Source organism: Euprymna scolopes, chromosome 39, assembly GCF_053919585.1.
Source record: "Euprymna scolopes isolate OS-2025 chromosome 39, ASM5391958v1, whole genome shotgun sequence".
Classification (NCBI taxonomy): Eukaryota; Metazoa; Mollusca; class Cephalopoda; order Sepiida; family Sepiolidae; genus Euprymna; species Euprymna scolopes.
Window position 1 is genome coordinate 32,820,978 of NC_136520.1, and position 26,966 is coordinate 32,847,943.

Consider the following 26,966-nt stretch of genomic DNA (forward strand, 5'->3'; position numbering starts at 1 on the left):
TTAGAAATATAACTTAATCAAATTTTATTTTCATTGGTCAATTTAATATATTGAGCTTTCTATTATCGGTAGTTTCTAATATATTTATCTTTGTAACTATATATTTTATTATTGTAGCCAAATTTGAAAACTGAAACTGAATTTCAATTGAAGCCCATGGTATCTACTGAATTGTCATGTCGCAGTAATGAAAATATCCAAAAATTACAAAAAACGATAAGATAGAAAATTAATTATTAATGAAAACTATCTTTGAAGATAATTAGACAACATAGGTCAAGCAAAACTCTAAGTTTTTCAGTTTTCAGAAAGTATTTGCCTTCCTTTTGTTACAAGGAACATTTTTTTTTTTTGCAAAACTCGAGGTTTGCTAATTGTCTTTGAAAACCGTTTTCATTAATAATTTTCTACCCTATCGTTTTTCATAATTTTTGGATATGTTCATTACTGTGACATGATAATTCAGTAGATACCATTGGTTTCACTTGAAATTCAATATTTCATTTTTTGAATTTCACTACAATAATGAAGATCAAAACATAACATTTAATCAAATAATTTTAACCAATAAATCATCTTTAATTGTATAAAAGAAATACAATATGTTTATTTAAGTACGTGTTTGTGTGCTGATGAGACGTAGAGACACAGATTGAAAGTATGAAAATTAATTACTTGTACAACTACAAATAGAAGACAAGTTGGTTCATCGTGTGCGCAGAGTTTGTCATTGGTGTTCGCTTGAGCTAGACATGTCCGGTAAAGATTAAATGAGGTATGACAAGATAGTGCAGGATTTTAATTCAACATTTTCTTTCTGAAGGACACAGAGAAAGTGTTTTACCCAAGTTGTTCAAAGGAAGCTAAATGTATATCAGAGTTAGAGGCAGTTGCTAGTCTAGCCACACCGAAGAGCTGTGATACAGCAAAACTGTGGATGACTATAAATGTTTCCTTTAAATTAAGTATACTGGCAAGTAAAATAAACTGCCACTAGTGTTAAAGTTCTTCAAAGAAAGCTTAATGTGCATGTGCGTGTGTCTAAGTCTATTTAACAATTTTAGTTAAGGGCTTTTTTCTTTCTTTTTTTCTCATCCTTATAGAAATGAATTCTCTTGTCATTAGAAACTTTTTAGAAGTCGGATTATGCAGGTGCTTAGTCTGTGATAGGTTAAAATTAATGTTTTTTTTTTTCTTGCGAGAATTTAACCTGCATTCTTTATTTTTATTTAAAGCTTCTTTAGACACGCACATACATATATAAAATGATGACAATAATGGAAATAAGTATCCTGACAAAACATAGAAATAAAAAGGAACAAACTGAGTTATTTGTTCAACGTTTCGTCTTTATTTCGAGACTTCCTCTGGATTAATGAGATTGAGAAAACAAAAACGCCAGTACAAAATATTTGAAAATTTTTCATGTGCAAAGTGTGACGCTGTTCTATTTTAGAAATGAAAATGACAAAACAGAACAGCATTACACTTTGCACATGAAAATATTTTAAATATTTGTACCAGTGTTTTTGTTTTTTTTAATCTCATTCATCCAGAAGAAGTCTAAAAATAATGGTGAAACGTTGATGAACACATACCCTGGTATGTTCCTTTTTATTTCTCTATTTTGTCAGAATACTATTTCCATTATTCTCATCATTATATATATATATATATATATATATATATATATATACACACACACACACATTATGTTAAAAGGCATTCAAGAGAGATAACTAATGAATTTAACAACGTTATTAAGAGTGCTCAAGAAAAGAGCAAGATATATTCTTATTAATACAAAAACATTTACAGGGTCATGACACTGGACATGCTAATATTTCAGACAAATGATTGGTTAAAACCAGAAGTCTTCGTCTTAATGAGGACTGGAAAGCAACCATTTATTAAGTTACCTGACAAGGACTTTTGGTTTTAACTGACCATTTCTCGGAAACATTAGCATGCTCAGTGTTGCTACCATGTAAATTTGTTCATATTAATATTTTTTTAAATGCATGTGAGAAAATAACACATATTAGTAACGCAGAAAAAGATGTTCATTCAGCAATAAAGTTAGCCAGAAATATAAAAATCAGTCATTTTGGATGGTGGCAAGAAAAAGAAAACCCTGCTGGGTTTTAGCATACATGGACGACCTTGTGTTGACTGTCATTTGACATTCTTCTGCAAGATGCTACAGAACCAAAACAAGGAGACCAGGAAAGAATTGATAATTTGAAATGAGGAATTTTTTTCCTATCATTCCTTCAAATTAAAACAAAGGGAAATGCAACAGAAGTGTTCATAGAGGGTTGTGTTTATTTTTTGTCTTATTTTTTTTTTAATCTATAACATGAAAGGGTTGGAAAACTGAAAGGAAAAAAAAATCCTGGGCCCAGGGAATAAAGTAAGCAAAAAAAAATCACTTGTTTGTAAGATTTTGTTCGAAACGGTTTAATCTTCTAACAAGGCATGCAGAACTGGTCACACCTTGAAATACAACATTTCGTTTCACAATTGACAGTCAGAAGAGGAAATTATTAAAATAAAAGTATCAAAAATAAACTCTTTTCATTATAGCCCCCTCCCATAAAGCCCACATACATATGTATGTACGAGATTTTTTTTTTTTTTTTTTTTTAAATACACGAAACAGCTCTACAGGCAAGTTAGAAAAATGGCACCATAAAATTTCAGTTAGTTTTTTTATTATATACACAAATAGTTTGAAAGAGCTTCAACAATTTTCAGATTTTTTTTTAGATTGTTTTTATATATTCTCTCCTCAGAAGTCTACCTGCAAACAAAAAAAAAAAAAAATGCCAGATATGGCATTGAAGAGGATATTGAAATGAGTGTGGAAGAAAGAGCAATGATTAGTTAAAAACCCAAAGCACTAATTTCATTAATAAAGCCAACATAACATTTAGACAAAAAAGTAATAGATTTCAGCACAAGAAAACCAAGAACTCAAAAAGAATAACAATTTTTTTCTTCAGTAACAAAACCGGATCAACTTAAAATTTCAAAATAGTCCTAAGACGAACTTGTAAATTTCAATGATAACCAAACCCTCGATCTAGTTTTCAAATTGTTAAAAATGTTTATATATATATATATATATATATATATATATATATATATACATACATATATATACATATATATACACACACACATATACATACATACACACTATTGCAAGAATAGCAGCACAAACTAATCAGAAATATCAGCAATTACTGTTAAATCATCAGAATATATATTTTTTTAATTCAATGAAAAATATGAAATATTGCTAGAAGCTAGTTTGGGTTAGCTTGAAAATTTCATTGCTTAATGATTTAACTAAGATGGAAATTGAACCCATTTTATTTGGTTAGGAGTAGATCTATTTAAATCAGAAATTTATATCAAAAAAAAAAAAAAAAAAAAAATTCTACAGCAGATTTAAGGAAAAAATAATGAAATTTAATTTTAATCAAAAATATTGTTTAACTCTTATAGTCACACACAAAAAAGGTAATATATAAATTATATAATAGATATTGAAATCAACCAAATATTTCTATTCTATTACTTTCTTTTTTGTGAGACTTGAAAAATAAAATTTTTGTCTGTAATATAGTTTATTTTCCATAGTGCTCACAAAGAAATAAATGGATACCATTACTTGTTCAATCTATTAGGCTAAGCTTACAGCATTTGATGAAAACCAGGATATTAAGATTTTTAACCTCCATATAATCTTAGATTTTGCTGGATTTTTTTCTACTAAACAGTGCTAAGATATTTAATAAAAACATTTATTTACTATTGCTACACTACAGGTCAAATAAACATGATACCATAGGTTTTATATTAATTGAAAGAAATGTTAGTTTTTGATCTGACCCAATTTTCTGCAGCACTAATGTGTGTGTGTGTGTGTGTGTGTGTGTGTGTGTATATATATATAAAGCTCTAAAACAAATTGACCAGGATGAAGTGGTGTTCAAGTGTTTATATAAATAGACACTGGAGATATTTACAGGTTCTTCTTCCATTGGTTTGCACCTGATAAAGCTGACAACTATCAACTATAATTGAAGGATCGATCCTGGCTAGGGAATCAAACTGCACTGAAGAGCTGTAATGCATGAAAAAGGTTTGGACATGTAGATAACAGCTGCTGAAAAAAATTGCTATTCTTTATGACTCAGTAATTTTCTTTTATTTTTATAATTAGATAAATGAAAAGTAAAGGATATTCTTGAGATAACAACCCTCATCAACTATTGTAAACATGATCGACATTTTTTGTTATAAAAGTTTTGTATTATCAATATTTCAAGTTTTAGTGAAAACAAACTAGTGAGATATATATATATATTATATATATACAGCGTCCAAAAAGTCACTGAAGGTTTGAAAATCTTTGTCATTAATGATTATTTTTTTCTCTATTTCTGATATTTTAACAATAATATTTTAAAAATTAATCATGGATAAGTATAGCATTAAACAACGTACACAATTTATGAAATTGTTTTACCAAAATCAGGGGTCAATTGTTTGGACTCAAAGAGCTTATTGACGGTATTTTCATGTATGATAGACCATGTGTGTGTGTGTGTATATATATATATATATATATATATATATATATATATATACACACACACATATATATATATACACACACATATATATATATACATACACAAAATTTTAATTTTTAATTTTGTGAGAACAGTAAATGATGTAATTAGTTATCTTTTGCAGATTGCAATTTTCATTTTGTTTTTGTAAATATTAGGTTGTTGCAAAAGTGTTTGCCGGTTTGTAGGAGTATTTGTAATTCATTTTATGCATATTGCTATTACTTAAAAATCACCATGATTAATTTTTATAACTTTTACTTTAGGATTATTAAATCATCATTTATATTTTTTTGCAATATTCTCACCCATGTTGACCCGAAAACCTTTTTAATCAACAGAAAGAGAGTCATCTCCCATCATGATAATACCTGTCCTCACATAGCACTACTTACCAAAGATCTATAAGGATTTGGTGTAGAAGTCTTGCCCCATTCTGCATATTTTCCTGACCTAGCTCCTTTGCATTATCGCTCGATTTGAAGATTGCAAAGTCATTTAGATGACCTTAGGTTAACACTATACAAGTCGAATTTCATATTTCACATAAAAACCTAAAGAATTTTTACAAGTCAGGCATTTATAAGCTTGTTAACAGATGGAATCAAATTATAGAGAACAAAGGTCACTATTGTTATTAAAGATTTTTTTCAAAAACAGCTTTTCATAGATGATTTTTTTACATTGGCAAAAACTTTTGCACCAACCCAACGTAAAACAAAAACCAAAATGGTAGCCATTTACAAACCGTTCTGAAAGTTTTTAACATTTAATAATCTTTAAAAAAAAAAAAATAAATAAATAAAATAAAAAATTAACAGAAAACTCGTTTTCACTATTACTTGAGTTTTTTTGTTTTTTTTTACACAAGAAACAATATTACAACCATATTACTGAGGATTGTTGTCAAGAAGCAAGAAAAAGAAAAGGCTGTCCACTGAAGACTGAACATCTTTGAAAAATTTAAGACCAGTGTACAAATTGATTTATTGTTTTTTTTTTTCTTCACAATTTTGAATAACAGCCATAGAATTAATTAGTGACAAATTGGTTGCAAAAGAATGGTTCTATTTTGAGTAATGGGACAAAGTGGGGGGAAAAAAAAAAAAAAAAAAAAATACCAGAATAGTTAACACTCAGAATCCAATAAAAATATTTTTTATATTAAGACACATTAGAATGAAGTTCTCTACCCAACTCTTATCACACTTTATCTTTAAAATCTGTCTTCTCAATCATTGAATATCGACTTAATGGCTGGCATGTTTTATTGTTGCCAGCCTTTAAGCAATCATTGTCAAGAAGACGGAAAAAGTATAAAATAAAAAGTTATGTTAAAATTAGTTAGGCAAGTTCGATATATGTGGTTTCCTCAGATGTTAATCCAATGAAATTGGGGTTTTATAAAATAGTACTCAATAGCAAGTAGAGCTATATTGTTGTATAATTTTCTTTATACAAGCATTATTGGCTACATATGTGCATACATGTTTCAGTTGTGATTTCTTTAAAAATTCAGCATAAGGCTACTAGTTCCAACTGGTTTCAAATGCAAATGTCAATTGTTCTCCAACCTTTTTTTTTTTTTTTTTTTTTTTTTAAATATTTGCATTTGAAACCAGTTTTCTGATGATGCTGGATTTTGAAATAAATCACAGCTGAAACATGTATGCACATATGTAACCAATAAGGTTTATCTAGATACAGAAAATTATATTTTGTTTGTTTTTGCAGAGTTCTTGAGTGTAAGCTATTCTGAACTTTTTGGTGGAGAGGAGGAGGGGCAGAAAAGGAATATATAGAAAATAAAATTTTAAAAATTCAAAAATGAATCTTTATCTACTAAAAGAAAGTTTCTAAAGTCTGGTTGATTCAAGTGATATCCTTAATGACGGCACCTCCTTTAGTGTCAGACCATCTCATAGTTTTGGGGGAGAAGGGAAGGGGACTGGTGGGACCACAAAGTAGTGAGACAAGGGCGGAAATGGGTGTGAGGGGTAGGAACGACAAATCCTACTTAACCTCCAGCTCCCTCGGTACAATCCGAGGGGCTGGCCTGTTCTGGTGGTTGACATTTGGAGGTACCTGAGAAAGTGGGCTTCCCTGGTGCTGCTGGGAAGGTCCTAGGTTGTGCTGAGCAGATGCCATGAGGTCACGGATTCGTCGTTGGGCAGACTGGATGGAGTAGAAGTTTCCAATAATAGAAACAGGTACTTCTTCATCAGACAAATCATCAGGAAGCTTCACTACAGCTCGGCTTACACGACGCATCTCACGAAGCTGGTGAGAGGGTAAAGAAAGAAAAATTATAACTAATTATAAAATTATAAAAATTTATAAAAAGACAAAAAATAGTATAGTATATGCAAGACTATACCTATAACAGACCAAGTCTTCATGCAACTTATTGTTTTACAATTTGAGGTTTGTCCAGAATTCACTATATATATATATATATATATATATATATACTTCAGAATAGTTTTTATTTAACAATCAGTTGTTATGGAAACGTGAGATTGTAAGGTTTACAAAATATTACTGGCAGTAATATTCTATAAGTTATCCCATCTAAACAAGAATTGCTCGATATGCAAGATAGAGCAAATAAATTAAACTTCTGACCGACCAACAATATGGATTTAGACAAGCCCGTTCCACGGCAGACATCCTCACTGTAATCTCTGAACGCATATACCATTCACTGGACAAAGCGGGAGAGGGCAGAGCAGTAACTCTAGATATATCTAAGGCAGGGTATGGCATGAGGGTCTCCTCAGGAAGATTAGATCATACGGTATCACTGGTAGAATACTTAACATAATTAAATCCTTCTTAGATAAGAGAAAAATCCAGGTTGTCCTCGACGCTCGTACATCTAAACAATATGATATAAATGCGGGAGTGCCCCAGGGATCTATCCTTGGACCTCTGCTGTTCCTGATATTCATAAATGACCTCCCCGACAAAATTGCCTCCGAGATGGGTATATATGCGGATGACACCACACTCTATAGCAGGCACGACAGGAAAAAAAATGAACATATATCTAAAGTAATGGCAGAAACACTAGAGGATGACCTCCAATCAGTAGTGGAATGGGGACAAAAATGGATGGTCACGTTCAATGCTGCCAAGACAAAACTGGTTTCATTCAATAATTACAAGAAACCTTCTCTACCACCTATAGCAATGGCCAACGACTCTTTATCTGAGAGTACGTCTCTCAAGCTCCTTGGCCTAACGTTCACAGGAAACATGAGTTGGAACAATCACATCGAGGGCATTGCCAGAGCTGCTGCGAGGAAGGTGGGCTCTCTCTACCGTGCTAGAAAACTTCTAACACCCGAAAGTATCCTGTACCTCTATAAGGCCACTATTCGCCCATGTATGGAGTATTGCTATCATATTTGGGTTGGTGCATCTGCTACTAGTCTCTCGCTCCTTGACAGGGTTCAAAAGAGTCGCAAATCTGATAGGCCCTAAACTGGCATCTAAGCTTCAGCCTCTGTCCCATCATCGAAACGTTGCATCCCTCTGCCTGTTCTACAAGTATTATAATGGTGAATGCTCTGATGAACTGCAAGCACTTGTGCCCCCACGACGTGAACACCCTCGACAGACCCGACAAGCCGCAAAATCCCACCCCCAAACTGTAGAGATCCCTAGATGTAAAAGATCTTTCTACTCCAGTAGTTTCTTCCCCAGAACTGCTAGACTTTGGAATTCCATTCTAGGTCACTGCTTCCCAAACTGTACTGACATGCATAAGTTCAAGTGCAACGTGAACCAACATCTCGCTGCCCTTATACCTACATAGTACCCCAGTAGATGTTTCCCCTGATAGTAGCCCCCTACACCAAAGTGGCAATGTGCCTTGTTTGGGGTGAAAATGTAATTAAAAAAAAAAAAAAAAAAAAAAAAAAAAAAAAAAAAAAAAAAAAAATTTAATTCAATGAATTTCAAAAAACTCATTGAAATGAATTTCATATCAAAGAATTTTTATTATCCTATTTGCTAAAGTCTGACTTTAGCAAATAGGGTGCATACCTCATAAATATTTGCTAATATTTTCTCTCCTCTGATGAGATGGTAGACATCGAAACCCTATAAGTTAAGGAGATTAACTTTCTAAAGCATTCTTTGTCTTGCTTAGAATAATAAAAATTTTTTGATATGAAATTCATTTCAATGAGTTTTTTGAAATTCATTGAATTACAATTTAATATATATATATATATATATATATATATATATATACACACACACACACACACAAGCGGGGGTACCCAGTATTGCCTGGGTGTTTGGAAGTGTGTGTGTGTTGGGGGAGGGGAAATCTAAACAAAATGGAAACCAAGGAATAAGCGAAGTAATACCCTGTTTAAATATAAAAAAAAAAAACGATGTTATTCTTAAAAGAAAAAAAAAACAAAAACAGTGAACATGATGGAAAAGAAAAAAAAAAAACCCTATAAGTGAATGATGTTAAAACTTTATAAAAAAAAAAAAAAAAAAAATCCGAAAAACAAAACAGCGAACGTAATGAAAGAAAACGTTTTAATATTAAAACTTTAAAAATAAAAAAAAATCTTACATCACCGTTCGAACTGGCAACCTTAAGATAATGACGCCACTCCTTAACCCACTGAGCTAAGAGCGCATCAGCGAAAGTGGGTCATTTTTAAATATTTAAACTAATTCAAGAAAGACCGGTTTTCGCACATGCGTATATGGCTATCGTCATGAAGGAACAATTTTTTTTGCTATCCTCTCTCTGTAGAAAAATGTCCTGTTGAGGGTGAAAGAATGATTGTTTTTAGCCAATTTTTCAATATTTGTTGTCTGAAGGTTCGAAAATCAGTCTCCTGTTTTTGCAAGCAATACAAACACTTTGCAATATATATATATATATATATATATTGAAAAAAATGTTTAATTTTTCAAATATAAAAAACAATCTATATAATGCACACACCTCTGATGAAAATGTAATATTGTATTCTAAAAATACATAAATTGATCAAATAGTTTTACTTTTATAGCTAACTGAGGACAAGTGACGTCATTTTGAAACTGACTGAAGTAAGAATGGAGATAATTCAAATAGCAAAAAATAGTTCCTAATAGAATACAATTTTTTTAACTTCACAATATACTCACAACATTTAAATGTATTTTACAAAATGGGTTGATATGCCATAAAACCAACCAAATCAGAATTTCAGCTGCAATAAATGAATTAGAATTTCCTATCAGGATGAAATTTTATTGGATCAATGAGTGAAATATGAGCAGTTAAAATTATTTCAGTTGACTCCCTGGAAATTTTGCCTCCAGTAAAAGATCCCAAATATGAATGTTAGGTCTCAACCCATTATTGGAATGGCTTAGAACTGTTTGAGTTATTGAAGTTGAAGTGATTTAACTAACTTCAGATGGTCTGTATATAAATTCAGTGATTATTTAGAATTACACTAATTAAAAAAAAAAAAAAAAAAATCTTTATGGTGTATATATATTAGTCACAGAATCAAGATGTGATATTCCAAAAATCATAAATTAATTTATTTTTCACTAGAAAAAACATTTTTTTTTCTGAAAATGACCTCCTCGTTCCATGAGGGGGTACATACAAAGATTTTCTGTATTTTTTTTTTTTTTCAAGTCGAATTCTGAATAAGCACCATAAATTCTTTTATTATTATTATTATAGAGCAGGTATATACTTCTGTATAGCATAAATTATATTTGGATTGTAAGTTTGTGAATATAATGAAAATAGTTAATCTTGAACTTTATTAAGAATATTTTTTTGTAATTAAAAAACATTGAAGCAACAGTTAGTAAAAAAAAAAAAAAAATATTTAAAAACACTATTTGTTGAAGATATTGCTTTGTCAAACTTTCTTAAAATCTGAAATCCATTCAGATTTTAAGCAAGCTCGACATTTGTTTTCTTATAAATTTGAAGGCTTGAAATCCCTTCCATAATGAAGTTTTCTTGGACCAATGAGAGTGAAGTGTTAGCAGCTAAAGTGATTTGATAACTGGAAATATACGTAAAAGAATCCAAATGTTAAATCTCTCGACCTGCTCTAGGGATGACCTTGAACAGAAAAAGAAATTGTTTATTCAAGACAAACTATTTACAGTGTTTGAAAATTTAAAACTTTCTATTAAAAAAAAAAATAAAAAAAAAAAAAATTGTTTGGTATTTTACCAGGTTTGGTTTTAAAGCTAGCAAGTCAATCATTTTTTTTTTTTAAAAAGATTCGTATAAATACTTACATTTTGTCCCCCTCTGCCAATAATGCGCCCAATTATATTCCGAGGAACCATTATTTCTGACCGCAACTTAACATCATCTTTACCGAAAACACCTTCATCTCGGATTTTTTCAAAAAGGTAAAACTGGGCCTGAATAAAAGAAATTAGGACAAGGTTTATTAGTATAATTTATCAGGTTGCCAAGATAGCTTCATTTGACAAACATCTGAGCGACCTTCAAATATAGGAAAAGAAAATTGAAAATTAAAATTGAAACATTTGATAGTTGATCATATTATGATGCTATGGATGAAGCCAAAAAATCGGAGAAAGTTTCAGGAATAATCTATAAAACAGTCATCAGGTGTCATGGTCATACATTATCCAAAATCTTATTGTAATGAATAACATCTTACTTGAAAAATTGCTATAAGGAATAAAAATTATATCACATTGATCCCTTTTGGAATTTGGTCTCATGCTAAAAGACATATCCGGAAATTGTTGGGACCAAGACCGAGATGTTCCACCTTCATCTCATGGAGTTTCTTTGACAGAAAAGGGAAAAGGACGAAGTATTCCCTCGCATAATCTTTGCAATAAGGGATCAATATGACATTTCTGAACTTTTGAGATGAGGATTGGTTATTTGTATCATTAGACCACTATTCTCATTTTCATTGTGATTTTCACGTTTCAGTTGATATAACCTCCGACCTTCTTCAGGTGTATCTTGTCGAACTTGGGAATGTTTCTGTTGAACTCGGGAATTTGGACAGAATTTCAAGTGGAAGCCTTTATTTACTTCACAGGGGTAGCATGCTCTTGTTCCATCAGCCATGACTGAAATTCTAAGTCATTCGCAATTGAATTAAGGTCAGAGGTTATATTGAGCGAAATGTGAATATCATACTCAAAATGAGAACAGTAGTCCAACGAATCCAAATAATGTGATAATTTTTCTATTAATTAACACTAGTTCATTTAGTTTTTGTAGTTTTGACATTGTTTCAGTTTATTTTTGGTTTTGTGTACGTTAATTAACAAATTTAATCATTTTATTACTTAACATGGTTTCATGTTTTTACTTTAACTTGTTTCGATTAATTATTAACTGATTATAATTGTTTAGGTTATAGTATTCGTGTATTAATATTTTTTGTTGTATTCATTTTTGTTATTCAAAAATTTGTGTATTCGTTAAGGTTTGTTAATGTGTTACATTTTGTTTCAGCAAGGCTTCTTTTAGTAAATAGGAGTTATCTCCCTTAGATAATCTACTCTAAAACAGAAGCACCTACTAGTATATGGCAATTTTGTTTCCTCCCTCCAGAGGGTTGATCCAAACATGCAACTCCTCCCTCCCAAGGGTTAACCCAATGTTGTTTGTTTAAAGCATTGTTTAATGTGACTATAAGGGTAATTTAAAGAACACTAGCAGGGAGAACCGACGTTGTCCGGGATTCAATGAGAATCAGATGTTTTACCCGCCCACACTTTTGTCATCAAAATCTGTGAAACCACCCATTTTTTTTTTTTTTTTCCTCAATCAAATAGATTGCCTTTTCTAGTTTGGGACCCATCACAGTATATCGAGAGGAAATTTCACATGCCTCTCCAGTAACTTAGTCCGCAATACACTGTAGTCTACATTGCACTGTAGAGAATCTATTGATTTTTTAAAAATTATCTGTAAATAATGGCTAATTTAAAATGCGAAACTCAGGTATCATCATTCAATTGTGCTTTAAAAAGAAACCATCAGTTTGAATGCACTCCTGTTTAATCTACTGTTGATTTTATAGGTTGGGCTTTTGTGACAGTGTTGTTGGATGTGATGATGATGGAAAGAAAGAATTGTTAGGAAAGGTTGTTTATGGTATCAACTTAATACACGTTTATTGTGGATATTGATAAAGAAGAAATGTTTTTTCATAATTTTTGTTGACATAGAAAACATGTCCAATATAAAGATTGGAATATAAAAAAAAATGTAATTTTGGCGATTTGACAAGTTTATCTGAATAAGCCATCCCTGTTAAAAAACATAGTTAACCAAATTCTGAGTGATCCAAATTTATTATTGGGTCACCCGAAATATAAGCCAGATGTTAGGAGCTTCTTTGGATAAGAAAAAAACAAGATGGTGGACACAAAATCAAGCGTCTAATTATTGTTCGGGGAATTTGATCACACCATAAAGATAAAATTATTATTTTTTTTTTACCCATATGAAGTGGCCCTTGAAAAAAACCATTGGTTATGCAAATGAAGCAAAAAGTTCTTCATTTGAGACTTTGGCCAGTGGTTTGCTTTATTTTCAAATAAGTTCCAAAAGTTTAATTTTTCTCAGGAAATTTAATATTTTGTAAGATGTTTCTTTTTCAAATATTGTTTTAAGGTTTTGTTCCTTGAAATATTTCATACGAATATTTTCATATTTTTTACATTTCATTAATATGTGTTTAATGGTTAGTGGTTGTTGGCAGATTCTGCATTGAGGGATACCTTCTGCTTTCAGAAGGTATTCATGTGTTAGTCTTGAATGACCAATTCGGATTCTGGTGAATATAGTGTCTACTTTTCGTATTGGTATTATGGTTCTCTCTTGCCCAACATTTGGGTGTATTTCTTTAAGTTTGTTGTTTAGTTGTTCGTCCCATAGTTTTTGCCATTTTGTTTTTATGTAGTAGTTTATTTTATTTTTCCTATCCGTGTATGGGATTTTTCTGTTTGAAGGCATCAGCTTTGTTGCTTCTTTAGCTAGTTTGTCAGCTTCTGTATTTCCTCTTATGCCGACATGACTTGGTATCCATGCTAGTACTATTGTTTTATTATTCTTTATTTGGTGTTGGTATGTTTCTATAATTTCCAGGATGTACGGGTGGTTTACTTTCCCTCCTTTCAATGCAATTAAGCTGGACATGGAGTCACTGAAGATAAGGAATTTGTTTTCACTAGACTCCTGGACCAGTTCAAGAGCCATCTTAATAGCCTGTAACTCTGCGGTGTATATAGAGGCACCATCTGGTAATCGGATTTGCTTGTTTGCATTATGCATTTTTGCTGCTGCTCCTACTTTTCCAGTTATTTTTGAGCCATCTGTATAGATGGTTTTGTATGTGGAGTATTCATCCCTGAGTTCTAGGAATTTGTTTTGATAGGTTTGATTGCTAGTCTGTTTTTTGGCCATTTTGATAGTTATGTCAATGTATGGTTCTGTGATTGTCCATGGTGGAGTATTATGAATTGTGTAAGTTTGTATGTTTTTTGGTTCTTCGTATCCTTCTATAATAGCCTTTTTAAGGCGATATTTCAAAGGTTGAGCAGCTGTAGTTCTGCTGGTATAGAAATTTTCATACATTGACGTATATACTTTTTCGTGAGCAGGATTTTCTGGTAAACTTTTAAGTTTCAATGTATATTGGAGTGAGAGTTTTTCCCATCTCAGGTGAAGGGGTATACTAATAGGAGATAATATAATGCAGAGTCAAAACAGATTGGCACAAACCAAAGCAAATTAAAACATAACTCGAATAAGCTCTGCAGATCATCTTTCTTATTAATACATTTTTTATTGTTATAATCATATTTACATCATAATTTATATGTCTGGGACATTCCCCTTTGTCAGATGTGTCTACATGTGCATATGAAGGCCATTGCTAGAGAAATAATCTGACAAATTGAAATCAAATTAAATTTTTTGAATTTTGCTTCAAATCAATTACTGTTCTTTAAACTTATTAGTGTTAATATTTTAACTTAAATAAAAGTATAAATTTATTTTTAAAATAATTTTATTAATTCTTTGCTCATTTCCGTAGAAATTTACAGAAATGCTTATGTGCTGCCTCAGAATTGTGTGAAAGAATATGTATCACAGTCACATTAAGAGTTCTGTATTGGCTAACTATCGTGATCTAAGTTTTATGCATTCCTAATTAGCTTAGTAGTCTGTCTATTGCTAACAGTTTTATGACCATGGCTTTATAAAGGAAGAAAGAAAAAAAAAAAAAAAAAAAAAAATCAAAATACATAGAACTTTTAATTTATGGTTTTAGACAGACACCAAATCTATATATATAAAAGCGAAAATGTATGTATGTATGCTTTTCCTCGATGTCCACAAAAGGCTTCTTTCAGAGAAGCGCTCGCTCGCTTCACAACTTCTTAAAACTTTTTATACCATCTATAAATTGTAATATCTCACAGTTAACCACGGAGCTCGCCTGTCTATTTAATTTTACTGACAACCAAACGTTAATTATTCCACATTTCCCCGCATCGGCACGTGTTACATTCGGTTTTCGGCATAAACAAAAAGCGAAACTCTACTCTAATCACAGGCCCAGAGCCAGTGGTCTCTAGAGAGCTAAGTAACATTTGGTCAATGTCGACTTCGTCATATCAGACTGTAGCTTTCATTTCGAGACGAGGGAGCAGGTTTTTAAAAAAACAAACCGATTTATTGGCCTCATTAAAAACTGTCCCACACAAAATGCTAACTGCTGAATAGCTATCGCCATAACGTCAATCAAAAACGCGCACCTGTTTTTTTTTTTTACACTTTACTATTTTCCAACTGCGCGTCGTCAAGGCTTTTTTTTTTTTTTTTTCACACTTTACTATTTTCCAACTGCGCGTCGTCAAGGCTTTTTTTTTTTTTTCACACTTTACTATTTTCCAACTGCGCGTCAAGGCTTTTTTTTTTTTTTTTTCACACTTTACTATTTTCCAACTGCGCGTCGTCAAAGCTTTTTTTTTTTTTTTTCACACTTTACTATTTTCCAACTGCGCGTCGTCAAGGCTTTTTTTTTTTTTTTTCACACTTTACTATTTTCCAACTGCGCGTCGTCAAAGCTTTTTTTTTTTTTTTTCACACTTTACTATTTTCCAACTGCGCGTCGTCAAGGCTTTTTTTTTTTTTTTTCACACTTTACTATTTTCCAACTGCGCGTCGTCAAGGCTTTTTTTTTTTTTTTTCACACTTTACTATTTTCCAACTGCGCGTCGTCAAGGCTTTTTTTTTTTTTTTCACACTTTACTATTTTCCAACTGCGCGTCGTCAAGGCTTTTTTTTTTTTTTTTCACACTTTACTATTTTCCAACTGCGCGTCGTCAAGGCTTTTTTTTTTTTTTTTTCACACTTTACTATTTTCCAACTGCGCGTCGTCAAGGCTTTTTTTTTCACGGGCACCTGTTTTTTTTCACACACACCTGCAAACACCGGGCAACGCCGGATACCCCTCACTAGTCTACATATATAAAAGGCAAAATGTGTGTGATCATTTCGTGTATGTCTTCAAAAGGCTTCTTTCGCACGCGCTCCCGGGGTCGTTACTATCGCTTAAAACTCTGTATATAGGTCCTATATAATAATATCTAGGAATTAGAAAAGCGCGTAGCGTATAGATTTATTTACGTCGATTTTTACAAAATTATTGCTATTTTGGCTTCTCGCGTGTTGATTGGGCTTTTTAGTATAAATATGTGAAACTAAACTCAAACGACGTCTTCGCGGCATTGCGCCTGGAAAAACGTCCAGAAGCAATCAGCTTTGATCAATCTTGTATATCAGACAGTCAAATTTCGATAAACAAACTCAGACGCTGCGTGACTTCTATTAGACCTTCTTAATTAGGTCAAATGGAAGCAGCAAAGTTATCTTTTATTATGCACGCCTGTTTTTATAGTTATATAAATAAATTCAAACACGTCTACGCTGTATGTCGCAGTGGCCCAATGGTAACATCGCACAGTTTTTTTTTTCACACATTAATTTCCAACTCAAGGCTACGGGTTCGATTCTCATACTCACCAACGAAAACATTTTTTTTATTATTATTATTTAACACCCCTCGGAGTTTTGATTTACCTCAAGACACCCAGGCATCGCCAGGTAGCCCCCCCCCCCCGCTAGTCTATTATAAAGCAATGATCAATTCATTCACATTTCCTAGTTAAAGGGAGGCAACTCTACTTAGACAAGTTACTGCATTTTACTGTTCAGCCAAATTTAATTAATGAATATTTTTGGCCTAAGCTTATTTGCTTTTAAATATTTGCATGGTTAAATTTTTCCTGAATTATTCGTTTGGCAATAAAGTATTCTTTTCAACTATTTGAGAAAATACTGATAGAGGTTCATTAATTGTAACTGGAATGTGAGCTAAATTTTTAATTTGATTTCAAGTCAAAATAATGAAAAGAATATTCTCTTGTCAAAGCCCTATTAATGAGAAAAATTTACAAAAATGCTTGTTGATATACAATTCTTAACATTCAAAATATATAGGACTTATAACTTAAGGTTACACAGATGAACACCAACTCTCAATTATGATAAAACAATAGATTGTAATGGTATTACAAATTGATTCTCAATTTTTAAATTTTTTGCCATCACCAGGTAACAAAACAGCAATAAATTAGTGTCTGCTCTTTTTTTAAATTTTATTTCTTTGAATATAAAAATATTTTCCTTACCTTCCACTGAGCATCAGAGTTTCCAACAATGATTACTTTTCTCTCCTCCATTGCAATAATATTCTTTTTGTCTTCTCCATTTTTATTTGCAGGTAATATCTACATAAAAGTTGCATATTAAATAGATTGATAAAGTACTTTATATATCGGAATAAAATCTAAATAAAAAAGCACCCCCCCCCCAAAAAAAAGCTCCCCCTCCAACCACAAAACACCTTCCCAACTATATCTATATAACAATACACCAGAATTTCATGTTTGTAGGTACGTTATCATCTATCTCCTTTTTAAAAGATAGGTCACACGATTAGTCAAGATACAATGCAAAAAAAAATAATTTAAAAAATTTCATCTGGTGTCTCGGACCTGAAATACACTTTTCAGCCTTCAGGCAAGGAAGTATCTGTTCGATCAAAAAAATGGTATGAAAAATAACGTGGGGTCTGCCTGACATCCAGAAAAATGTCACAAACTACAACGATTTGTCAATAGAATTCCATCACCTTAATATTTTGAAAATACATTTCAAACAACAAACTTGGAAAAGTATGTTTCAGTTTGAACAATGCTGGTACGATAATATTCTAAGCATCTTCCTCTGTGCCGGATATCAACAAAATGGAAATAATTTTAAGTATGACTGCAACAACATAAAACAGATGAAGGATACAACTCTGGAATTTCCACTGGTCCTGCTAGTATTTTAACGTTGCAGAAACAAACAAAAACATAAAGCAGACTTGGCACTTTTTTTTTTTTAAAGTGCAAATGAGATGCATTTATTTGTAGTTTTTCCAAAAAAAAATTACTTGGAGCCTTCAATATCTGTAACGCTGTCCTGTTGACTAGAGAACAGTTTAAAATCTGAAGATCAGGCCTACATGCGTTTTAGATTAATCTAACAATGTAGCATTAATTATCTAGATTTCTGCTACCATTCTTCCTGACGGGATGAGAGTATGCTACCCCTGTAGATTAAATAATGGATTAAATTTGAAATTCTGTGCACATTCCAGAGTTTAGAAAGGTTCCATAAAGGTCAAAATGTTATGCAAATAACTCTTAATGAGAACAGTAGTCTGATCAATTCAAACCATTAATCCTCATCTCAAAAATAGGATTACCTTTATCCGTGCATTTGATTCTCTTTTGATGTTTTGTATATGCGCGCCTTTACTTCCGATGATGGAGCCAACAGCTCTCTCAGGTATGTAGAGGTAGGTGACTTCAGGTTGCTGCGGTTGTTGGGGTAGCTGCGGGCTAGGTAAGAGACTGCAGAAACCTGGGTACCAATTACCATTTTGCTGCTGTAAAAGAATTATTTTAAATCATTTAACAAAAAAAAAAAAAAAAAAAAAATCTAAGTGACAAATCTCCACTTGTATATAAACTAGCAGAGCTATTTGGCATTGCTGGGGGGGCATATAGAAGTGAAAGTATATTAAAATTTCTATCTTTTCCTCTCTCCAGCAGTCTTTAGTCCTTAGTAATCACACATTTTCTATCTAGGATATTGAGGTACAATTCTGTTCAACTAAAGACTTAATACAAATAAAATTATATTATAACGTATATGCCCTACCTGGAGTATTGCGTACATGTTCAGCATTTACTAAGTTCAAAGTAATTTATCGCACCAGTTTCTTCTTTCTTGGGCCAGGAATAACGAAAATGTAGTCAATGTAGTTAACATATTTCTTTAAAAACTTTCTCTTAACAGATTTTTAGAGTTTAGTTTATCTAACATTTTCAAGCAAAAAGATAAATAAATAAAAAAAAAAAAAACAATTGAGAGTTCTTAGGTTTTGCATCAGAATATTTCCGATTTAAGTATTGCAAATCATTAAGTGATCATCAAAAAATCCGACTGAAGGAACAGTCCAATTCTGAAGAAAGTTACCACCTTATAAAGCATAATATCACAAGTGCATTTGAGAAGCTTTGTCACCGCACAAACAAATTTCCGATGTATAAAATAAAAATAAATCAACAGAATGTTCTTTGAGAAGACAGGAGCATATTCTTGTTTAGGTTACAATCGAACCGTGATAGTTGACTTTTGCATTTTTAAATTTAAGCTTTTATATAAAAAAAAAATGTTTACAAAATAAACAGTAAGTTCTCTACAGTGCAATGTGGACTACAATGTATTATGGACTAAGTCACTGCAGGAAGGCATGTGAAGTTTCTTCTCAGTGGGTCCCCGACTAGAGCAGGCAATGAATCGATTCGATTGAAAAATTGGCAATTTCACCGATTTCAATGACAATAAAAGTATAGTGTTGAACTTTTGTTTATCCTCATTTAATCCTGGGCAACATCTGGTCTTCCTGCTAGTTTGATATAAGGACAATATTGGGAGCTCTCAGATGAGATTTAAAAAAAAAAAAAAAAAAATCAGAACTCGACGGAAGATTTGCAAACGTATCAGAAAGGAGAATATGTATTATTATTCATCGGACTAATTTACTCGTCTTGAATGTGATTTTCACAACATTTCAGTCAATATAACCTCCAACCTTCTTCAGGTGTATCTTGTCGAACTCAGGAATGTTTCTGTCGAACTCGGGAATTCGAACAGAATTTTGAGCAGAACCCTTTATTTCACAGGGGTAATACGATATGGGAACCAGTAATTATAAACAATAGATAATATATACAAGTAATAAATAAAAAACATTAATATATACAAGTAATAAGTATAGAGACAGATATACATTAATATATAGTAATAATTAGTAAGAAATAGTGATATTTACAACTAGAAATACAAAAGTAGGTTTAAGGCTCCATGGCGCAGTGGTTACAGTACTGGGAAAAATCAATTGTAAAAGTGATATTCTCCTGAAGGTTGAAGGTTCAATCCACAGTGTGGGCGACCGAAAAATACATTTGCGAATTACTTAGGACTTCTATCCAATCATGGCTGATGGAACAAGAGCATGCTACCCCCGTGAAGTAAATAAAGGGTTCCGCTCGAAATTCCATCCAAATTCCCAAGTTTGGCAAGATACACCTGAAGAAGGTTGGAGGTTATATTGACAGAGATGAGAACAGTAGTCCGATAAATAATACAAATAACTAATCCTCATCTCAAAAATTCAGAAAGGAGAAATGAGAAAGATCATATATAGTGGCATATCATCCCTTTTTAAGGTATTTATTTCCAATCAAGTTAATTGGTCCGTTTCAGAATGAGACTCTCCACACTCAAACTCCAACCACTGACAAAGTTTTATTTTTAAAAATTTGATTTTATATAGAATGGGAGATAAATTTTGGAGATACAACAGAATGTTGTTCAGTGTTGAGTAAAAATTTATAAACTGGTTAGTGCTCTCTCTTCTTGACTTTTCCAGTAGAGGTCTGATTAGTGCTCTCTCTTGACTTTTCCATCCTCCTTGATCCTTCATGACCACCGTTTCAATAATTTTTTTTTTTTCAATTTAATCCCTCCACTTGGATTTTCATCATCATCATCATCATCATCTATATAATATTCTGATTGTTCCTTCCTTAGTCTGTATGTTTCACTTTGAAAAAGGCCAAATACAATTTTTTGAAAGTCAAATTTTCAAAATTTGGCTTTAAAAAGGCCAATCTAGCAACCTTATATGAAAAGCTCCTGTGATATAGCATCATTTTTTAATATCATTATAATAATACAAGATCATGATTGTAATAACTTGAGAATTTGACATGCAGCAGTTCCTAAAAAAAAAATAAAAAAATAAAATAAAATAAAAAAATAAAATAAAATGATCTGCCAAATCTGAAGTAAATTAAAAATAGCTTCTTACAATATGATTTCATTATTTGTATTGAACAATGTAGAACAATATTACTGAGTATTTGTTAGTACTCATTTATCTCATTTGTGTTGGTTCTTTAAAATACAATGGACACCATTTTCATAGAAATGTTAAACTCATTTACTGCATGTTTTTCCTGTTCCAAAAATTAATTTGTTGCACTATCCAGAAAAAATATCAGCATGATCAAAACACTTGATTAAATATACTGTATATTTTGGCGTATAAGACAACCCCTGAAGTTAGAAAATCATCTTTACAACCAATATTTCATAAAAACCGGATGTTGTAATCTCTAGTTTAGGCTAAACAAACATGATTTCGTGATTTAGCAGTCATCTTATTACTAACGATATGATAAACTTATGAAAATTTACTCCAATTTTGTATCTCTTATCTGTCGGTCGCCTTATACACCGAAATATACAGCATTTCTTATTTCATGAAATTTCCAGGAGTCCTACTAGTAATCTAAATATTAATTTACTTGTCTGACGTCCGGTGTAAAAAAAAAAAAAAAAAAAAAAAAAATTAATGAGAAACGAATTACTTCCCTTTATACTCACTCTTTATCAGTTAAAAATCATTAAAACCATTTCCCTTCCAAAAACATTTCCAAAAAAACAAAAGCACAAACATGGCTGTCTGTTTATGGTTTCAAATTGGCTATTTTAGTTTGTAATTAAAAAAAGTTGAGACTAAGTTTTTTTTATTATAGATTTTTTTTTTTTTAATTAAAAAAAATGTGAAAGTGAATCGACATCTGTTCCTTTATAATTTATATAAAAAATTATTCAGAAAAAAGAAAAATGTGTTGTGTTGAATTTTTATTGAAAAAAATGCAAATTTAAAAAATTAATTTTTAATTCGTCGTTTTATTTTATTTAATCATTTTCTTCATAAAAGGTGTTTAAAAAGTTTTCAACTAACATGGAATTTCCACAGGTCCTACTAGTTATAAATATTATTATAACTTATTTATTAGTCTTAAGCGACTTATTTTGCTAGCTAATTTACAAACTGTTTAGAGTGTGCACAAATACAAGTGAGAACTTGTTTGGTTATTTTATGCCAAATTCAGTAATTTTGGATAAAAGGTTTTATGCTTCAAGTTTTTTATATCTTCAAATATTTATTGAAATCTCAATACTGCCGGAGAAAATTTTCATGCAGGCTTTTTTTTTTCCTTACAAATGATGGATATCTGGATTAGCTAAGGGTGTTTAGGACTTTAGTGCAGTGTCCAGTACTATGAGATGTTCATGTACTTACCATATAAGGTGGGTAGGGTTGCCGTAATCCACTAAAATTGTTCATTCCTGGCATCATGGTAAATGCTGGCACACCTAATGGCATCGGTTGGTACTAAATAATAAAAAGTTCAGAAAATAATAAAAAGTTCAGAAAATAATAAAAAGTTCAGAAAATAATAAAAAGTTCAGAAAATAATAAAAAGTTCAGAAAATAATAAAAAGTTCAGAAAATAATAAAAAGTTCAGAAAATAATAAAAAGTTCAGAAAATAAAAAGTTCAGAAAATAAAAAGTTCAGAAAATAAAAAGTTCAGAAAATAATTAAAAAGTTCAGAAAATAATTAAAAAGTTCAGAAAATAATAAAAAGTTCAGAAAATAATTAAAAAGTTCAGAAAATAATTAAAAAGTTCAGAAAATAATAAAAAGTTCAGAAAATAATAAAAAGTTCAGAAAATAATAAAATGTTCAGAAAATAATTAAAATGTTCAGAAAATAATTAAAATGTTCAGAAAATAATTAAAAAGTTCAGAAAATAATTAAAAAGTTCAGAAAATAATTAAAAAGTTCAGAAAATAATTAAAAAGTTCAGAAAATAAAAAAGTTCAGAAAATAAAAAAGTTCAGAAAATAATAAAAAGTTCAGAAAATAATAAAAAGTTCAGAAAATAAAGCACATAAACATTTTTATTATAAAATTATACTTTTGTTAAAAACGTTCAAATAAAGACTGAATAAAAGTTCTATTTTATACAGTGTTGTCATCCGTACCTTAAAATTTATCTGACATCACTTTTGCCAAATGGCTTTGTAAATAAAGTGGGAAACTTAATTACTTTGGTTTCAAGTTGTTTATATGTTCAAATATTTGTTTAATTTGGTTATTTTTTTAGAGTAGGTTATCTTTAACTTTGCAGAATGATAATGTTTTGCAAAGGAAATTAAAAAACAATAAAATTAATGTTCGCGGCATTTTAGGTCAGGAAATCAGTATTTTCAGACAGACTGATCTGGTAGCAAGGGCGGAGAGAATGAAGGGCATGAAAGGAATAGAGTTCATAATCTGTTAACTCCATGCTCTTGAAGGTACTCAAAACAGTAGTCCTCAATACTCCCTCAACAGTACACATTTTGCACATAATTTATACAAATAAAAAACTAATTATTTATTCATAGTATCAGTTGGTACTTTAAAAATTTTTTTAAATAATAAAAGGCAGAGCTTATAGATTTTTTTTCAAGGATTATTTTTAAGTGCATTCAATGACTATATTAATATAGGTGCGATTTAAAAATGAAAGAGGAAAAACTTAAATGCATGACATTTCGCCCATCTTACGCAACTTTTTCAAGAGTGAAAATAGCTAAAAATGATCCATGATGAAGGGGTCAATTATTTTAAGAGTACATATGCTAAAAGCAAGAGCAACATTATTTTTTGTTGTTTTATCATACTTTAGCATAAACTAGAGAATATTAATATCGGTGTACATTTTTGCTTCATCATATGTCGACATAAAGAGGAAGTGGTGATAGGAAGAAGAGAAAATGTTTGTTTTGTTTTAAAGCAAATCTACCCTTTCTAGATTATTTATGCCAATCGAGTGATTTTGGAAAAAAAAAAAAGATTATTATAGTCAGCTAACATATTTCCTAATTTCCAGAAACAGTGACAAGGCAAATCAGTTTTTTTTTCTCTCACTCACACCTATAAATTATTTGTTATTTCGATTTCAATATATTTTTTATACTTCCATGCACATTATATAAATTCAAGTACACTTTAATTTTTTAAAATTAAAAAAATAAATAAATAAAAAACTTGCATAATTCCATAAATATTTCTTAAATTTCAAATAAAATAAAAACTTATTTTTAAAAATTTTATTAAAAGTGCAAATTGTTATTTTTATCTATACAAGTTTCTTAATTATAATATACTTTTCAATAAGGTCATTTTATTTTGATAAATTGTTTCACAATAGAAATACTGAAGAACAATAAAAAGTAAAAGAACAACTGATTTGCCTTATCACCACTTTCGGGTGCACTATGCCGGAAAAGAAATATGTTAACTGACTCAAGTTGTTTATATCTTTCAATATTTATGTTTGATTTGTTGGTTTTTATAGACGAGATGATCTTTGACTTTGCAGAATGAGAGTTTTGCAAAGCTGAAGTCAAAAACAATGTTTGGTGCATTTTAGGTCAGAAAATCAGTATTTTTTTTTTTTTTTTAGACAGACTAATTTCATAATGAGGGCATGGGGCAGAGAAAACGAGGCAGAGGGCAGGGAGAACAAAAGGCATGAAAAAATTAGGGTTCATAATCTGTGACCGTCATACTCTAGAAGGTGTCCTAAAAATTTTGGGGCCAAAATAAGATATTTATGACATTTCGTAAGTTAGATATTATCATCTCGGTAGCATATAAAAAGTTATAAGAATGAGCGACCAACCCAAAAAGCACCCGGAAAAAAGCCTTTGGCGGACATACAGAAAAAATGCACACACAAACACACATTTTGGCTTTTATATAGATATATAGATTGAAATGAAAAATGAAATAGTATAAAAATTAAAATTTCTTAAATCCTAGTTTAAAAAAAATTTAGTTACAAAATTGAATTGATCAGGATGCAATTTCAAAGTCAGTTACTCTTCAAACTTTTTAAAGCATTTAAACCAAGCCATTTAAACTCATCAAAATTCTTAGCAATGGTGGAAATCCTGGAGGAAGACCTCCAGTCTGGAATGGGGTCAAAACTGGATGGTAACATTTAATGCTGCAAAGACTAAGCTCTTTTCCTTTAATAATTATAAGAAACCTTCTCAACCACTAATAGCTATGGCTAAGATACATTACCTGAAAGTACTTCGTTCAAACTCATTGGCTACTAACTCCTGGTTTCTATTCTGTGTTGACAAAAATGTTAAAGTTGGTTTAATTGTTTCTCTTTTTTTTTTCTTTATTTCAAGAATACGGACGCTACTCCAAAATGGCAATCTCTAATCATCAAGAAGCATCTTACATAAATCTGTATACTCGAGAGAACTTGAATGCTTACTTCACTCTTGAATGTCTAAGGTCTCTCTATACAGGGGTTTGTCAGAACAACCTGGCATGAGGAAACTTTCTTACAAGTAACCTTGACCAAATATTTACAATCACATTGTATTCGCAACACAAATAAGATCTTGATAATCCACACTGACTTTTAGAAGGAACTAGCCTGAGTGCCTGGGTATTTGGAGGTGTGTGTTGAGCAGAAGTGGTAGCAGGCAGGCTCGAACCCATATCGTGAAGGAGGAAAAAAATTAAAAAAGAGACGTTTTGCTGTTGCGTCCATCGCTAAATTGAAAATGGCGAAGGTTTAAATTAAGGTTAGTCAATCAAAAAAAAGAGGACTTGAAAATATCGGGGGGGGGGGGGGGGGAAAGCAACCCTTCCCTGTAGAAAAGTGTCCAGTTGAGGGTGAAGGGATTAATGTTTTTAGCCAATTTTTCGATATTAGTCGTCAGAAGGGTCAAGCTTGAAAACGATACTGATCTCGTGAAAATCAGTCGCCTCTGTCGAAAGTTTTAAGCAGACATACAAACATACATTTAAACAGACAAGCGAGATTTATATAATAGACGGTGCACCTTTTTCAAGTGATGTTATCTCAAGTAATAGCACAAATTAGGATACTCCACCAGACTAGATGAATTAATTCTTGTCCTGGAATCCAGTAAGACCAAGAGATCACTAGAAAGTCTATTATAATACATTTAAATGGTCAATTGGGGAGAGGAAAATCATGTTCAACTTCTTTATGGAGTCAGTGTTTGAGAGGTTAAGGAGAACTTTAATGGAATATTCAAATATCTATGTATTGCTTATAGAGATCACGTGTTAGCCCCAGGAAAGTTGTCCCTCGATTTCCGAGAATTTCAACTGAAGTAAAATGAAACAAAGATTATTCTAATCATTTTACAATTTGTGACAAGCTTAAATTTGACAATGATTGGTTCAAAACTATTCCAGTTTGATTTGCATTAATAACTTTAGACAATCTGGGTATACATTCTTTTCGTGCTTGTGCAGATTAGTGAGGTTTTAAACCAACGCATTTCAGGTGAAAACATGATGTACTTGCAAGTATGTAGAGATAAGTATAAATTCAGAAAATTTATAAAAATGATCCAATAGAAAAATAATTACAAGTAAAAATAAAATGTATCAAATTATCGAGTTTTATTGCAGGTTTTAATGTAAAACAGTTGTGTGATCAATTCTGTATGCCAAACTTACTTATCTCTCTTGATTTTAATTACAGTCAGCCATTTTTAACAAAATGTCAGAACATAATTGCAGATGATTTTTTTTGTTAAAACATCAAGCAGAGCTTTTACTGTAGATTTTTTCATAATTTCTGGAATTTATACTAATTTCGCTATGACATACTAGTACGTAATAATTAGTGTTGGGACGATTAATCAGAATAGAGAATCAGAAAA

General features: G+C 31.2%; 1 protein-coding gene across 4 annotated transcripts in view; it reads right to left on the minus strand.

Annotated features, from left to right (window-relative positions):
- Positions 1-5,614: 5,614 nt before the first annotated feature.
- The window catches only part of LOC145263724 (insulin-like growth factor 2 mRNA-binding protein 2), a 186,993-nt gene continuing 165,641 nt past the window's right edge, over positions 5,615-26,966 (minus strand). For 2 of the 4 annotated variants that reach the window (XM_080120696.1, XM_080120694.1), the window contains 5 exons: positions 22,490-22,582; positions 18,530-18,712; positions 17,406-17,504; positions 10,938-11,066; positions 5,615-6,926 (listed from right to left, as the gene is read on the minus strand). In XM_080120696.1, the coding sequence (XP_079976822.1) occupies positions 6,660-6,926; positions 10,938-11,066; positions 17,406-17,504; positions 18,530-18,712; positions 22,490-22,582 (771 nt within the window). In that variant the 3' untranslated portion in view covers positions 5,615-6,659. The remainder of the gene's footprint in view (positions 6,927-10,937; positions 11,067-17,405; positions 17,505-18,529; positions 18,713-22,489; positions 22,583-26,966) is intronic. The other 2 variants (XM_080120695.1, XM_080120698.1) reach the window with 1 other exon arrangement.